The 16,875-nt window shown below is 45.3% G+C and overlaps 1 protein-coding gene across 9 annotated transcripts in view; it reads left to right on the top strand.

Annotated features, from left to right (window-relative positions):
- BMAL2 (basic helix-loop-helix ARNT like 2) overlaps positions 1-16,875 on the top strand; it is a 68,408-nt gene that overhangs the window by 15,640 nt on the left and 35,893 nt on the right. For 5 of the 9 annotated variants that reach the window (XM_061582195.1, XM_061582197.1, XM_061582193.1 and 2 more), the window contains one exon: positions 3,330-3,477. The exons of 2 other annotated variants lie outside the window; for them this stretch is intronic. In XM_061582195.1, coding sequence (XP_061438179.1) covers positions 3,341-3,477 — 137 coding nt within the window. In that variant the 5' untranslated portion in view covers positions 3,330-3,340. Of the gene's footprint in view, positions 1-1,254; positions 1,382-3,267; positions 3,478-16,875 lie in introns of those variants that run through there. 2 more of the 9 variants (XM_061582196.1, XM_061582194.1) reach the window with 2 other exon arrangements.

The raw sequence follows: 16,875 nt of genomic DNA, 5'->3' as shown, positions 1-16,875 counted from the left end.
ATACAATTAAACAGTTCAGTGAGGTGTGTGTGAGAGATAGACACAAACACACTCTAATTCATTGAGTTATGGTATGCATGAGTTGTATCATAGTATGGGCAAGAGAGAGCCTGATGTTTAAGATGATATGGGCTATCACTTTTAGGGACACATTTGGAATGTGCCAGGCAGTTACTGCTGTATAGCCATTTCTAGTTGGGTTTGCAGCAGTAGTAATTATACTTAAAAGCTAATCTGCTTTCAGGTGGTATTCAACTCTGGAAGGCACTGTACTTTCCCTAAAGGACAAGACACACAGTCTAGGAGTGGTGTTAGGTTTGTTCTCTTCAGGTTCTAGCAGCCTTGGTGGCGCACAGGATCTTTTATCTTTTGAGGCTCATATGCCAACTGCAGCTTCTCCTGGACCTAGCAATAGTTACCTGTACTGTGGTAACTGCAGGGTTGGATTACTTCAATGTGCTTTATGTGAGGGTGCCTTTGAAGGCAGTTCAGAAACTATAGTTAGTCCAGAACACTAAAATTTAGCTTTTATTGAAACAAAGGCAACAAAGCCATACAAAAAACCAAAAAATACAGAGAAGGCTTTAGGGGAAGTACAGAAGAATGTGCAAATACAGGTCTTTCAATTCATACCAGGCAGGGAAAACAAAACAAAGTACATATGTCAAGCATTCCATATCACAAGAGAAACCACTGGAAAATATTGCTGGAGGCCGTTGTAGCTATTATAAACAATAAATTGCCACCATGCATTGTAAAACAAGTGAGCCTATGTCTTTCCTTGAATGAGTTTCTTAAGATAAGTAATCCTTTCCAAAATAGCAAGGTTGCAAACATCTTTATACGATATTGCGAGGTCATTCAGGGTTTTCCATTTCTGCGTAATGGACAGCCGTGATGCTATTGACAAATAAAGAATAAGTTATTTTGATTTAAGTTCCATGTTTTCATCAACAGTGACAACAAGTATAGGTGAGAGGTAGGATGCATGGGTTCATGAACAATATTAATGATTTCTGCTATAACCATCAACCAAAATATTTTCACCACTGAACAGTCCCACCAAAGGGCTGAAGGCACATAAGGCCACCTCCCTGCTGAAGCTAAGCAAGGTCAGGTCTGGTCAGTGCCTGGATAGGAGACTGCCTGGGAACCATATATAAGCCGCCTTGGGTTTCATGAAAAAGACAGGCGAAATATAAATGTAATAAATAAATAAAATATGTTCCTCTCTGTCCACAGTTCCTCCAACATAATCGACTACATGATGAGATAACTGTATGGATGTTCGGTAACACTTATGCAGAATTTTAAAATTAGTTTCCCTTACATTGCCCGAGACTGACTTATTTCTTAGTCCACCATCTCTGCCAGATAAAAGGTAAAGGTGTCCCCGCACTTATAGTGCGAGTCGTTTCTGACTCTTAGGGTGACGTCTTGCGACATTTACTAGGCAGACCATATATATGGGGTGAGATTGCCAGTTCCTTCCCCGACCTTTCTTTACCCCCCAGAATACGCCGAGTACTCATTTTACCGACCACGGATGGCTGGAAGGCTGAGTGGACCTTGACCCCTTTTACTGGAGATTCGACTTCCTCCTTCCGTTGGAATCGAACTCCGGCCGTGAGCAGAGCTTCGGCTGCGTTACTGCCGCTTACCACTCTGTGCCAGGACACCTCCTTAATTTCAACTCCGAGATCAGTTTTCCACAGTTGTTTCGGTCTGGATAGGGGACCCATATCAGTTTCCAAAAGGATCCTGTATAAACATGACACAATTCCCTTACTAGAGTGACTGTAATTCAATAATGCAGGGTCTTGTAGCATGAATCTTGACTCCAGGATTAGTGAAAATATGGTGCTTTTGAAGCCAGTTCAAAGTCAGGCCCCTACGTCTTCGGTAGTGGGAGCCAGTGTGGTGTAGTGGTTAAGGCGTTGGACTACGACCTGGGAGGCCAGGGTCCGAATCCCCACATAGCCATGAAGCTCACTGGGTGACCTTGGGCCAGTCACTGCCTCTCAGCCTCATGAAAACCGTATTCATAGGGTCGCCATAAGTCAGAATCGACTTGAAGGCAGTACATTTACATTTTATGTCTTTGGTAAATTGTTACATAGTGATCTGATTGAAATTTACATAAAAATCTTTCAATCCAGCATAGCTTTTAGCAATCCAAGGTACCACTCTTATCCAGGTCAGCCATCTGAATTTTGGGGTAATATATAAAAGTTATAATTGGAGAAGAAATAGGAGAAACCCTACCCTGCTGTTTTTTCTACACCATAAACATTGTTCTGGTAAAAGGATTTTCAGACTTTTAAATTCGAATCGTAGGAAGATTATCAAATGGAAAGGCTGAAAGTGGGCCCATCTTCAGCATACCTTCCTCCAAACCAATCCATTTTTTGTCTGCCTGAGTAATTTAAAAACCCATTTGCCACAATTGAAAAGCATCATAATACAGAGTTAAATTCAGGAGTTCCCATCCTCTTCCATTTGGCTTCCTGTAAAGAGATTTTAGCGCAATTCTAGGATGTTTGTTCTGAAAAACAAATGCATTAACTATCTGTTGCCATTTCTGAAGAACACTTGGAGGAAGGGTGATGGGAAGAACTTGAAAAAGATATAGTAAGCAGGGATCCACTTTCGTTTGAAGGGCAGCAATCCTGCCTAGAGTAGTCAAATTAAGTTTAGACCATTGTTTGAGATGCCACTTTAACTGTTTGATCAACGGGCAACAATTCAGGCAGTATAAGTTGTGAAGTCTAGGCTTCTAAGAACTGCTAATGTAAACCAAACCAAATCAAATTTTATTACAGTCAACAGACCATTCAGTCATCGGATAAAAACAGATAATATTATTACAACCTCATCTAAAAAATATAAATGGAATATATATAAATAGGTGAAATAATACAAAAATACAAAGTGTGAAATTGATTTGATAATGTAAACATTATTTAACTTAGTTAGTGCAGGTTGTGCCATATATTTAAATTGGTTGTTTGTTTTAGCTTGTCTTGAATTTGCTGTATACTGTACTTTCTTATTAATTCATTATTTTAAGTTTTACTTACTTCTAACTCAGTGTTTAGCCACCCTGGGAACGTAAATTTGTGTTGAATGTGCAGGATATAAATTATGAAAATAAACTGACTGGCACAGAGTAAAGAAGCATGTTTATGTCGTTGGCGCTCTTTTGTATCAAGGTATTTACAGATCTAGGTCAGCAGTTTTTGGTGTGACTGTCTTTTTTCTGTTTAGATTGGCCAAAATACATACAAAACAACTCTTCCTCAACTTGGGCACTATTTTGCTATTTCCAGATAATTTTCAAATGGAAGGAACCCAGTGTGTTGGTTCTACAGTCTCAAGCCTTATGAGTCCTATAGCCCAGCCTGTCACTGCCAACTCAGTCAATACATTTGTGGTGGACTTTCCAAGAAAACGCAAAGGAAGTGATACTGATAACCAGTAAGTGAGAGTGTTTGTCTGCATCATTGTAATATAATTGTGTCCTTGGTAGACTTGTAGATGCTAATTTGTGTGTGCATGTTGTTACGCATCTAGTACATCTATTTTGGAAGACGGGAGTCTTTCATTGTTCAGAATCATCATCCTTGGATCAGCATAACATTTATGCTCCACTTGGGACTGATCATGCTTTTTGTGTGTGTTCAGCAGCTTCATGTTAAATACATGGCAAAGTTGTGATTATTTATTAATATTATCCCCCTTTCTTTCCAGTCCCTACTCCCACCATTATTCATCTGCCATGACATATTTCTGTACCAGGAAAAGCCTACCGTTTTCTGTGCTTCGCACCACTTCCAGCTACCTGCTCCTTGAAAACTTCTTCAAATTCACCTGTTCTCTAGAATTTTCCTAAATGAACATACCTTTGCAACTTCTGCTCACGCTGTCTATCCTCCTTATTCCTTTGTAAGGTTTTTACCTATTGTCTATTCTTTTCATTATTATAATTTGCCCAGGTCCCTCCACTCTGCTTCTGGGATTTTTTTTCTGTGCAAGGAAGTGCACATGCATGTTGAGATACACTGGATAGTATTCTGCTGCCTACAGCGTTTTTTGAAAGTGCTTAAGCAATTCAGGAGGCATTCATCCACTGTCAACACCTCCCACTTCTCCCAATAAGATAATCTCCACATTTGCAGGTGTGTTCATGGCTCACATCATGGCTCACATCAGCAAAAAAGACCAGGAAATGAACAGAAAATAAGTGGGACTCTAGCTACTAGTGAGGAAGGGAGTCCTGCAGGAAATTTAGTCCAAAAGAGTTCTGTTTTAATTCCAGTGTGCAGGGTGGGGAATGGGTAGAGCCTGGTTGTATAAAAAAGGCAAATAAAATAGGCTGGATGCAAAAGGAGAGAGAAAAGACGTAAAGATGGAAGGAAAAACAGATTGACCTGAGCAGTGAAAGAAGCAGCAAAATGCCTATTGCATTGAGCTGTGCAGGGGGAGAGTCTGAAGAGTTGGAGTTGGGAGGAAGAAACTGAATTTTATATAGAAGTGATGTATGTGTTTGTCTCTACATAGATGTGTGTGACTGGGCTTGTTATTATTTATTTATTTATTTATTTATTTATTTATTAAATTTATATACCGCCCAACTAGCAATAGCTCTCTGGGCGGTGAACATAAAATAGCATAAAAATACAATGAATAACAAAATAATACTAAAATACAATCAACAATCCAATACAATAAACATTTTTAAAATTAAATCAGTGTAACTTAAAATGCTTCAGAGAATAGGAAGGTTTTGACCTGGCGCCGGAAGGAGAGCAGAGTCGGCGCCAGGCGTACTTCCTCAGGGAGACTGTTCCATAGTTCGGGGGCCACCACTGAGAAGGCCCTAGATCTTGTCATCACCCTCCGGGCCTCCCTGTGAGTTGGAACCCGGAGGAGGGCCTTCGTAGCAGAACGTAGTGCACGGGCCGGTTCATATCGGAAGAGGCAAGGTATCGTGGTCCCGCACCGTATAAGGCTTTATAGGTTAATACCAACACTTTGAATCTAGCCCGGAAACATATTGGCAACCAGTGCAAGCTGGCCAGAACAGGTGTTATATGCTCGGACCGCTTGGTCCTTGTCAGCAATCTGGCCGCCGCATTTTGCACTAGTTGTAGCTTCCGAACTGTCTTCAAAGGTAGCCCTACGTAAAGCGCATTACAGTAATCCAAACGTGAGGTTACCAGAGCATGTACCACTGATGTAAGGTCCTCTTTACTCAAATAGGGACGTAGCTGGGCTACCAACCGAAGTTGGTAAAACGCATTCCTAACCACCGAGGCTACTTGAGCCTCAAGTGAGAGGGAAGAGTCTAAAAAGACTCCCAGACTACGAACCCGGTCCTTTAGGGGGAGTGTAACCCCATCCAGGACAGGGTATATATCCACCATCCGATCAGAGAACCCGTCCACCAACAGCATCTCAGTCTTGTCTGGATTGAGCTTCAGTTTGTTAACTCTCATCCAGTCCATTGTCGAGGCCAGGCAATGGTTCAGCAAATCGACAGCCTCACCTGAAGAAGATGAAAAGGAGAAGTAGAGCTGCGTGTCATCAGCATACTGATGACAACGCACTCCAAAACTCCTGATGACCTCTCCCAACGGCTTCATATAGATATTAAAAAGCAGGGGGGACAAAACTGACCCCTGCGGGACCCCATATTGGAGAGCCCGCGGTGTCGAGCAATGTTCCCCAAGCACTACCTTCTGGAGACGACCCGCCAAGTAGGAGCGGAACCACTGCCAAGCAGTACCTCCAACTCCCAACTCTGCGAGCCTCTCCAGAAGGATACCATGGTCGATGGTATCAAAAGCCGCTGAGAGATCAAGGAGAATCAACAGAGTTACACTCCCTCTGTCTCTTTCCCGACATAGGTCATCGTACAGGGCGACCAAGGCTGTCTCAGTGCCAAAACCGGGCCTAAAACCCGATTGAAATGGATCTAGATAATCAGTTTCATCCAATAGCGCCTGGAGCTGGCCAGCAACCACCCGTTCCAAGACCTTGCCCAGGAATGGAACATTCGCCACTGGCCTGTAGCTGTTAAAATTGTCTGGGTCCAAGGAAGGCTTTTTCAGGAGTGGTCTCACCACTGCCTCTTTCAGACAGCCCGGGACCACTCCCTCTCGTAAAGAGGCATTTATCACTTCCTTGGCCCAGCTACCTGTTCCATTCCTACTAGTTTTTATCAGCCAGGAGGGGCAAGGATCCAGTACCGAAGTGGTTGTACGTACCTGTCCAAGCACCTTGTCCACGTCCTCGAGTTGAACCAACTGAAGCTCATCCAACAAAACAGGACAAGACTGTGCTCCGGACATCTCACTAGGATCTACTGCTATAACTTGAGAGTCTAGGTCCTGGCGGATACATGAGATCTTATTCTGGAAGTGATCGGCAAACTGATTACAGCGGGCCTCCGATGATTCCACCGTGTTCGGAGGGTTTGAATGGAGAAGCCCCCGGACAACTCGAAAGAGCTCTGCTGGGCGGCAAAGAGATGATTTAATAGTGGCAGCAAAATGATGTTTTTTAGCTGCCTTCACTGCTCCTACATAGAGCTTAGTCGAAGCACTAACCAGCGCATAATTGTATCCGTCGGGAGTTCGTCTCCATTTCCGCTCAAGCCTCCTCCTATCTTGCTTCATCGCTCTCAGCTCCGGAGTATACCATGGAGCTGTATGAGCTCTACACAGGAGAGGGCGTGCAGGAGCGATCGTGTTTACAGCCCGGGTCATCTCCGTATTCCACAGAGCGACCAGGGCTTCAGCAGGAGTGCCAGTCCTATCAGCCGGAAAATCCCCCAGAGCCCTTTGAAAACCTTCAGGATCCATTAGTCTCCGGGGGCGGACCATTTTAATAAGTCCCCCACCCTTGCAGAGGGAAGAGGTTACTGAAAGTCTAAACTTCAGCAAGCAGTGGTCTGTCCATGACAAAGGGAGTGTTGTAAAACTCCCCACATCCAGATCACTTTCCCCATGCTCAGTAGCAAAAACAAGGTCTAGAGTGTGCCCCGATACATGTGTTGGACCACTAACATATTGAGACAGCCCCATGGCTGTCATGGAAGCCATGAAGTCCTGAGCCGCGCCAGACAAAGTGGTCTCGGCATGAATGTTGAAATCCCCCAGTACTATTCGTCTGGGGGACCTCAACAATATATCCGAGACCACTTCCGCCAGCTCAGTTAGGGAAGCCATTGGGCAGCAAGGTGGGCGGTACACCAAAAGGATTCCCAGCCTGTCCCTCTGGCCCAACACAAGGTGCAAACACTCCAGGCCAGTAACTGAATGAACATGGTGCTTGGTGAGTGAGATGGAACTCTTATAGACCACAGCAACCCCACCTCCCCGACCCTCAGATCTACCATGATGCTGAACCAAGTACCCCGGTGGGCAGAGCTGAGAGAGACCAACTCCTCCCTGCTCACCCACCCAGGTCTCGGTTATACATGCCAGATTGGCTGCCTCATCCACAATCAAATCGTGGACGAGGGAGGTTTTATTATATACCGATCTGGCATTTAATAACAGCAACTGGAGATCTGAGAGTTGGCTGATAGGACTACCAACGACCTTGCGGGTGTGGGAAGGACCGGAACAAGGCACAGCCACAACATGTCTGGACCGCGTTCCCCTTACCTGGCACGTCCTTGTTAGTGTGTATGTGGTTTGTTAGTATGTATGTGCCCCCCCCCCAAAAAAACTTACCCCTGGAGGAACGGAGCCCTTAGTCTGAAAAAGCCAGCAAGAGTGTTTTTTTTTGCATGCATCAGTTTCTTTGTCCTGTGAGATAACTGCCTGCAAGTAAGAGGTTTTTTTGGTTGAGTATTGTTTGATTGCTAAGTGGATACAGCTGGAGTGTGAGTGGGGTCTGTCATGCCCGCCCGACCCTCAGGGTCCCGGGAACATGCATCAGGCTCAGACCCCACCCTTAGGGAAATGAGACTGGAACCGAAAAGCTATTACTTCACCCTTGCCAAGGCGGTGTACGCTCACAACAACCCTGCAAGGTAGAAGGTAGGCTGCCACCACCCCTGTATACTGGTCCACTCAGAGCCAGGGGATCTCTGAGCCCAGAAGGTATATAAAACCAAGGTCCTAAAAGGCAAGAGTCACAGTTACACTCCTTGCCAGGCACCTCTGGTTTAACACTTAAAATCCAAGCTTTTAACTTCTTAACCCTCTTTGGTAATGAGTGACTGAGGTTGGGTCAAAACACTGAATTTAGAACCACCCCTTCTCTCAAATGAACACACCAGGTTAAATAGAAGTAGCTTTATTAAAATATATAAGTGCACATATCATATAGCAGCAAGTAATCCTTTAAGACCATTCACCCAACAGGGGTTTAGGTTCTTACAAGAGAATTCATACACACAACAAGAAAATAATAAACTAGCTCACCTAACTACTTACATACGAGGTAGTTGGTTGCGTGGCACCTCTCCTAAGAGAGATGGATGTTCAACATAAAGCAATGGAACCAGACATAGGTTGCCTTCCCATAAGCAACCCCAGGAACCATAAGGCAGAAAAGGTTTGGAACTCTGGTGCCAGTCAGCATAGGCAGAGAACAGAGAACAAAGGCTGTGGGTCCCTAGCCCTATACTTAAGGGAAAAAGATCCTAACGGTCCAAGATTAATTGACCAATCAGGAATTGACTGATGTAACTTTCTTCTCGATGTTTCTCACATTTTCGCGCCTTCAGGCCCCCCTCCCAACGGTGTTTTCCAACTGCATAGGCCAAGGATGACCTTGGGTGCCAGGCACTGGCTAATCAACAAAGATAAACAGGTGCAGCTTGTTAAGGCTTCTTCTAACCGTCTTCAGCTGGGAAAATGAAACTTAACTTTGCAAAGTGGCAAGGCCTGTCCTTTCTGACTATAACCATCTCCCAGAGTCCCTTACTGGAACCAAAGTGTTGTCATCAGATTTCTAATAACTCATGACCATTACAGGTTCATGACACGCCCCTTTTTGGGAAGATGATGTCAGAACTCTGAATAGTTCTGCGTCATCGCCACAGCAACCAGGAATAAGGGAACAATCAGAAAAAAAAAATTCCATCAACATTACAATACAGCATATAAAAAAGAGAAGAAAAAACAATTTAATACATTTTAAGCAAGTGAGCTACTTCTTGTCTTATGCCTTCTAATTAAGTTCAAAGTTACAACATAACAAACAATAAAGGAGAAAAAAAAAAAAAAGAAATAAGGGACCCCTAAAACACCCAAAAAAAAAAAAAGAAAACTTTATTATCAAAAAAAAAAAAAATAATAATAAAAAAAAGAATAGAATAAAAAATGGGGTGATCCAAAACTGGTCCAAGTTCAAAAAAGGTCATAAGCCGTAAAATCTTTAAAAAGTCCATAAAACATGTTAAAAGCGTAAAAGAGTAAAACAAGGTCTAAAAACGGTCCAGAGGTCATCAGAGCCAGAAAATCAGTCCGTGGAATAGGCATGAATCAAATGTCAGTCAACTGGAACAGGTAACCGAGATAGGGCATCTTCAGCAACCTCCATAGCAGGAGTGCAAGTCAAAACCAGATGTTTCCTAGAAAAATATTGCTTCATCATATTCACATGGTATACTTTAGGTTTCTTATGGGATTTAGGGTCAATTAGCAGATAGTTGGTGTCGCTCAACTGGGCCTTGACAATCAAAGGGCCTTCCCAGGCCACCGACAACTTATTGTCTACTTGGGCCTTTAGTACCAAAACTTCTGACCCCTCAACAAAGTGTCTTTCTTTAGCGTGAGCATCATAATGGGCTTTCTGCTGTTGTTGAGCCTCCCCCAAATTCTCATGAGCGACAGCCAAAACATCTCTTAAGATATTCTGTAACTTCTGGAGGTAAGTTACTACCGACACAGGCATAGCTTCCAACCTTCCTTCCCACTCATTCTTGAGTAATGACAAAGGCCCCACCAGATCCCTTCCAAAAACTAGCTGGTTGGGGCTGTAGCCCAAGCTGGCAGAGGGAGTAGCCCTATAGGCGAACATCAGGAAAGGTAAAGCTACATCCCACTCTCTAGGATGTTCTAACACATACGCCCTTAACATTTTATTAATAGTGGCGTTCATTTTCTCACATAGCCCATTCGAGGAATGGTGACCAGCAGTCGTAATGTGATGTTCCATACCAGCAAGTTCCCAAAGTTTTTTAGTTAACTTAGCCACAAAACTCGGCCCTCGGTCTGACAAAATAGTCTTGGGAAACCCCCAACGCGAAAATAACTCTAACAAGGTTTTAGCAATGACTGGGGCAGTGATGGAACTCAAAGGAATAGCTTCAGCAAATCTCGTGGCAAAGTCAATTACAGTCAAAATAAATCTTCTCCCAGTCTTAGTCGGATTAAAAGGGCCGATCACGTCCACAGCCACTTGAGCAAAAGGTTCTGCCACAATCTGGGATACTTGTAAGGGTGCCTTGGGGTGATCACGCGCATACCCAAGTTGTTGACAAATATCACAGGATTTTACATATTCTTTAACGGTCTTAGCCACTAAGGGCCAATAAAAATGCTGGGTAACAGAAAACAAAGTCCGTTTCACACCCAGATGCCCCGCAGTCACAACATCATGGGCCAGCCGCAATACATCCAGGCGAAAAGGTTTTGGCACAACTAATTGTCTGACTGGTTGCCAGTCCGTAGAATTCCCCCCAGGTACATGTTCTCGATAAAGCAAGCCTTTGTCCCAATAAAATCTCACTTTCACAGTCTCTGATAAGGCAGGAGGGCTTCTCTCGGCTTCTTCTCTGCAGTTTTGCAAACTCTCATCCTTCAGTAAAGCTGCCTTAAAGGCTTGGGAGCTGGCTGCCGGTAATTTACATTCCTCCGTCTCCCCCACACTGGGTTGAAAGGAGTTTTTTCCCTGTTGTTCGGGCAGGGTCCCAGCCCTCCCAACGGTAGCCCTCTCTTCCTCGCCACCCAGAGGCCATTTCTCCCCACAGTCTTCCATAGGTTGTGACAAAGTTTGAGACCTGGTAAGAGCGTTTATTTTCGCTTCACGTACAGTCTCTTGACGGCTTAGGAACAACAAATCAACTCCTATTAAAACATCCCATAAATGGTCATCCGAATGAACTATAACTCTATGGCGTCCAGTCCAGCCTCGGTATGAAAGCACCACATCAGCTACAGGCACTTGCACTGTCTGCTGGCCATACGCTGTGACCGCCACTTGTAACTCTGGAACATATTGCTCCGGCTTAACCAGCCGTTCTGCAATACTGGTAATTTCTGAGCCTGAATCGATTCTTCCCTTGACCTTAATACAGTTTACATATATGGATTCAGAAAACTGCGTTTGAACCCATTCTTTACATTCCGATGAAAGGGGTCCTGGAGAGTCTTTCTCTGGAAACAAACTATTCTTTACTCCTCCCTCTCGATCCCCTGACACAGTCTGTACAACACTCACCGGCAGGGCTTTAACAACTGGTCCACGAGGAGCCTCAGGACGGTCTTGTGAATTTGGGGCAGAAAATACAAAATCCGATTCTGCTCCTTCATTCTCCTCGGCTGACGACCATGAAGAAAGTTCAGGAGGTTCCGCTCCAGGGGACGTTAAGTCTCTCACGCGTGCAACTGGAGCAACCTTTGGGTTCTTCCTTCCAGCAGGATTGGGCTTAGACAAGGTTTTAGAACAGGAATTAGCTTTATGTCCAATTTGCCCACATTTAAAACAAATTATTTCTCCACGGGGCTTCTCTTGCAATGCAGCCTCGGGCCGGGCGGAAGACACTTTGAAGTAGCCAGCAGGCCCCCCTTCCTCTTCCTTCGCCGGTTGCCCTGGTTTCTGCATACCTGCGATCTCTCGCCTCGGCGGTTTCACAGGAACGTGCTCCGGTCTCCGAAACAAAGTATACTTTTCTCCAGCTCTGTTTTTAAACATACGATCTGCTAGCATGCCTGCTTCAGTCAGAGAACGGGGCTGCTGGTCTCTGACCAGAGCCATCAAATCTCGAGGGAGGCGTCTGTAAAACAGTTCTTTTGCAAACAGATCTAAAACCTCCTCTCGGGTTACAGCCTCGGCTGTGTCAGCCCAACGTTCCACATTTCTGCCCATCCGTGCAGCAAAGGCTGAGAAGCTTTCCCGAGACTTCTTCTGGTCTGTTTCCAAATGCCGAAAACAATCCTCTGAAGTTAGCGCAAAATGAGACTTGGCTAAAGCATAAAAGTAGTCAAAATCATCTACATACTCCAGTGGCAAAGAGTTCAACAGTTCTCTCAACTCGCCTTCAGCATTAATGCGTAAAGCACTCATCCAGTACTTTTTAGGCACACCTTGATCTCTACAAGAGTGAGCAAAAACTTGGAAGAAAGTAAAAATGTCATCTGTCTCACGAAAAGTCGGAAAGGATTTTTTATGGAGGTCTGGTCTTCCTCCTCGCGGTTGTTGCATCTCACGAGCAAAGCTTTCCCTACTCCGGCGATCTTCCTCCATAGCCTTGAACTGCAGGGACAACAGCTTCATTTGCTTAGCCAGGTAGCGCTGCATGCTCCTAGGCAGCTCTTCCTCATCCAAATCTGATTCCTCCTCATCTTCGCTATCCTCAGTTTGCTTAGACACAAACTCCTGGTCATCCACAGAAGGCTGAGGCATAAACGACAGAGCAGCAGCGCCTTCTTCCAGCTGAACAAGCTGACTAGGCAACGCAGTGTCTGCCAGGAGCACATCCTCGGCTCCATTCTTTTGAGATCTGGTTTTTATCTTTTGCGACATTCTGCACTAACCTTACTACCCAAAGTAACAAACAATTGTGTCAGAAGTCTCTTTAAAATTTACAACTTGCTGCAATGCACTTATCTCACACAGCGTGTTCACTTAAGAGCAGGAATGGCTTCGATCCCACCGCTGCCACCATGTCATGCCCGCCCGACCCTCAGGGTCCCGGGAACATGCATCAGGCTCAGACCCCACCCTTAGGGAAATGAGACTGGAACCGAAAAGCTATTACTTCACCCTTGCCAAGGCGGTGTACGCTCACAACAACCCTGCAAGGTAGAAGGTAGGCTGCCACCACCCCTGTATACTGGTCCACTCAGAGCCAGGGGATCTCTGAGCCCAGAAGGTATATAAAACCAAGGTCCTAAAAGGCAAGAGTCACAGTTACACTCCTTGCCAGGCACCTCTGGTTTAACACTTAAAATCCAAGCTTTTAACTTCTTAACCCTCTTTGGTAATGAGTGACTGAGGTTGGGTCAAAACACTGAATTTAGAACCACCCCTTCTCTCAAATGAACACACCAGGTTAAATAGAAGTAGCTTTATTAAAATATATAAGTGCACATATCATATAGCAGCAAGTAATCCTTTAAGACCATTCACCCAACAGGGGTTTAGGTTCTTACAAGAGAATTCATACACACAACAAGAAAATAATAAACTAGCTCACCTAACTACTTACATACGAGGTAGTTGGTTGCGTGGCACCTCTCCTAAGAGAGATGGATGTTCAACATAAAGCAATGGAACCAGACATAGGTTGCCTTCCCGTAAGCAACCCCAGGAACCATAAGGCAGAAAAGGTTTGGAACTCTGGTGCCAGTCAGCATAGGCAGAGAACAGAGAACAAAGGCTGTGGGTCCCTAGCCCTATACTTAAGGGAAAAAGATCCTAACGGTCCAAGATTAATTGACCAATCAGGAATTGACTGATGTAACTTTCTTCTCGATGTTTCTCACATTTTCGCGCCTTCAGGCCCCCCTCCCAACGGTGTTTTCCAACTGCATAGGCCAAGGATGACCTTGGGTGCCAGGCACTGGCTAATCAACAAAGATAAACAGGTGCAGCTTGTTAAGGCTTCTTCTAACCGTCTTCAGCTGGGAAAATGAAACTTAACTTTGCAAAGTGGCAAGGCCTGTCCTTTCTGACTATAACCATCTCCCAGAGTCCCTTACTGGAACCAAAGTGTTGTCATCAGATTTCTAATAACTCATGACCATTACAGGTTCATGACAGGGTCCACCACCTGCCTTGGTAAAAGGATAGGCTCTGTGGAGGAGTCAACACCAAAATGGATTTTTCCTTTGGGTTGTTACTTCGGGGAGATAACTGGGGCAGGCTATGGAATTATAGCCAAGCACTATGGGTGATAGACCTGTGACTCTAACCCAGGGTGAGAGCCTGAGGGAGGGGAACTTTGGTTTGGTGTTCTCCCTCCCCCCCGAGGGAGAGACAGGGGGAGGAGTGTTGGAGTGGCATTACTATCTTTTGCTTGACAGTGTGGGTTTGCCTGACAGTGTGGGATGTGCCCAATACTGGGCCTTAGTTTATTATCTGTGGCCCTAATCTCCCAGCTGTATGCCAGATGATGTGCCAAGATGTGTCTTGGTAGCAAGGAGTTCTGAAAATGCTGCCTCAATTTAATTGGTGGTAGACAGACGGTATAGTTGCAGTAGAGGAGCTGACCACCCCTCTGGGGTGGAGGTCTAGATGTTGGTTCCAGTATCCTGCGTCCTCCAGAAGCTACTGGAACCCTCTAATCTGGTGGTGCTGTTATTGAATGCCAGGTTAGTCCATAATAAGGCCATGCTCATAAACAATTTGATTACGGATGGAGGGGCTAACTTGATGTGTATTACCAAGACTTGGATGGGTGAGCTTGGTGGGCCTGACCTAACTTATCTGCGTCCTTGTGGGTACCAGGCTAGATTGTGACAGGCCCATGGTGGCCATGAAATCCTGAGCTGGTCCTGAGGAAGGGGCCTCTGTCTGTACATTGAAATCTCCCAGCACAATAAGCTTAGAGAAACCCATAGCTACCTCTGAGAGCACCTCCACCAGCTCAGGGAGAGAGACAGTGGGGCAGCCGGTATACCAACAGAATCTCTATCTTGTCTATGTTTCTGTTTCAGTTGCAAACACTCAAAAGACTGTGAAAACCTTAAAGGAGCCTCGAGAGAGGTCTAGTGTCCCATGATAAATCACTGCCGCTCCCACTCCCCAGCCCTCAAGGCAAGCCTGCTGGAGGCAGCAGTAGCCTGGTGGACAGAACTGGATAATATGCACACCTCCATGCTCTTCTAACCACGTCTCTGTCACACATGTCAGATCAGCTTGGTCATCAGGACCAAGTTGTGGATGGCCGATGTCTTACCTGTTACTGACCTGGCATTCAGCAGCAGGACTTTCAGCCTCAAGGGACAGTAGCTAGACCTACCTAGGTCTGCTGTGTAGGTCAATGGGCTGGATAGCCACCCTAAGCTACTGCTGGGAGGAAGGGCGGGATATAAATTAAATAATAAATAAATAATAGACTGATGGTCACTAATTGTCCAGGAGTATGTCTCCTGAAATGGCCTGCCCTGTTGGTTCCAGCATAACTCCTCCAACTCACCGGATGACTGATGCTGGCCCCTGGTACTGCCCCTTCCGGAACACCCCCTCCTAAACACATTTCACCCCAACAGCTGTAATCCAAGCCATATCACTAAAATATCTTATAAAAAAGCTTACTAAGCTTAAAAGGTAAAATAAAACTGGAAAAGGGAGAAACAGACAACAACAAATAGCCCTGTGGTCTCGAGTTGCAGGTTGAGAGCCACAGGACAAGAGCTGTAGTTGGCCAAGGGGTAGGACAGCCAGGAAGGTCAGTCAGGCCCGGATGGTATCCAGCCCTATTTGGCAGGCATGTGTCTTCTCTTCCCCTTTAGCAAGAAACCTCTTGATCTTGGGAAGGGCCCAGAGGGTCTGCGTCTGGTGTTGGGCAGAGATAGATTGGGGATGCTGCTGGTCAATCAACCACCCTGTTGCTCAGCAGCATCCCTGGCCGAGATGATCTCTGATGTGGTGTTTGAGGACCCCAGGGCAATAGTTCTGTGTGATTTGAACATCCACATGGAGGCTGTTGTTGCACTTGCACAGGACTTCATGGCCTTCTTGACAGCTATGGGGCTATCTCAAATAGTCACCAGTCCAACACATCGAGCAGAGCATAACCTTGATGTAGTATTTACTCCAAGTGATAAGTGATATGGACTGGTGGTAGGAGGAGTGCAGTGCACCCTCTTGTCATGGTTGGACCATTATCTGGTGAAGTTTGGACTAGTAGTGTCAATTCCACTATGTAAGGATGGTGGGACTGTTCGGATGGCTCTCCTTTGGAGACAAATGGAACTCTCTGGGGAATTTTCCTGCAGAAGAAAGCTAATGATCTCGTTGAAGCCCTGGTCTCGCTATGTAATGGTGAGAAAAAACGGGTGGTTCACATGATTGCTGCTGGTTGTCCCTTCCAGCATTATGGACCCTGAGCGGTTCCTTGATATTCTAGGGAGCTTCAGGCTAAGGAACAAGCTGGACAAAGTCTAGAGTGCAAGTGGCACAAGACTTGCTCCAAAGCTCACTGAATACTGGTTAGTGCATATAATCATGCCTATCGTGTGGCAGTGCAGGCTGCAAAGAAGACTCATTTTGCAGTTTGCATCTGACCTCTAGTAGCTGACTAGTGGAGTTACTTCAAAAGCTCTGAAGGTTAATGACTCCCATTCTGTGGTAGGGACATCTGGAGCGTTCAAAGACCCACAGTGACCAACTGGGTACACATTTTGAGGATAAAGTCACTCAAATTTAGAGTGCCCTTGACTCTGCATTTGTTGTGGTTCCAGATGAAGTACTCAGTGATGTGTTGGGGGATCAGCTTGTTGACAAGATGCTGGCAGCTGCATTCCTGACCATGTAACATCTTGACTCCTGTCCTTCCTGGCTTATTAAATATGGCAGAAGGGATTGAACTGGTTGGATTCAGAGTGTATTAATGCTTCACTGTGTGAAGGGGTAGTTCCTGCTGCCTTGAAAGAGGTGGTGGTAAGGCCACTCCTAAAGAAACCA

Source organism: Rhineura floridana, chromosome 8, assembly GCF_030035675.1.
Source record: "Rhineura floridana isolate rRhiFlo1 chromosome 8, rRhiFlo1.hap2, whole genome shotgun sequence".
NCBI lineage: Eukaryota > Metazoa > Chordata > Lepidosauria > Squamata > Rhineuridae > Rhineura > Rhineura floridana.
This window is presented reverse-complemented; position numbering and strand designations above follow the sequence as displayed.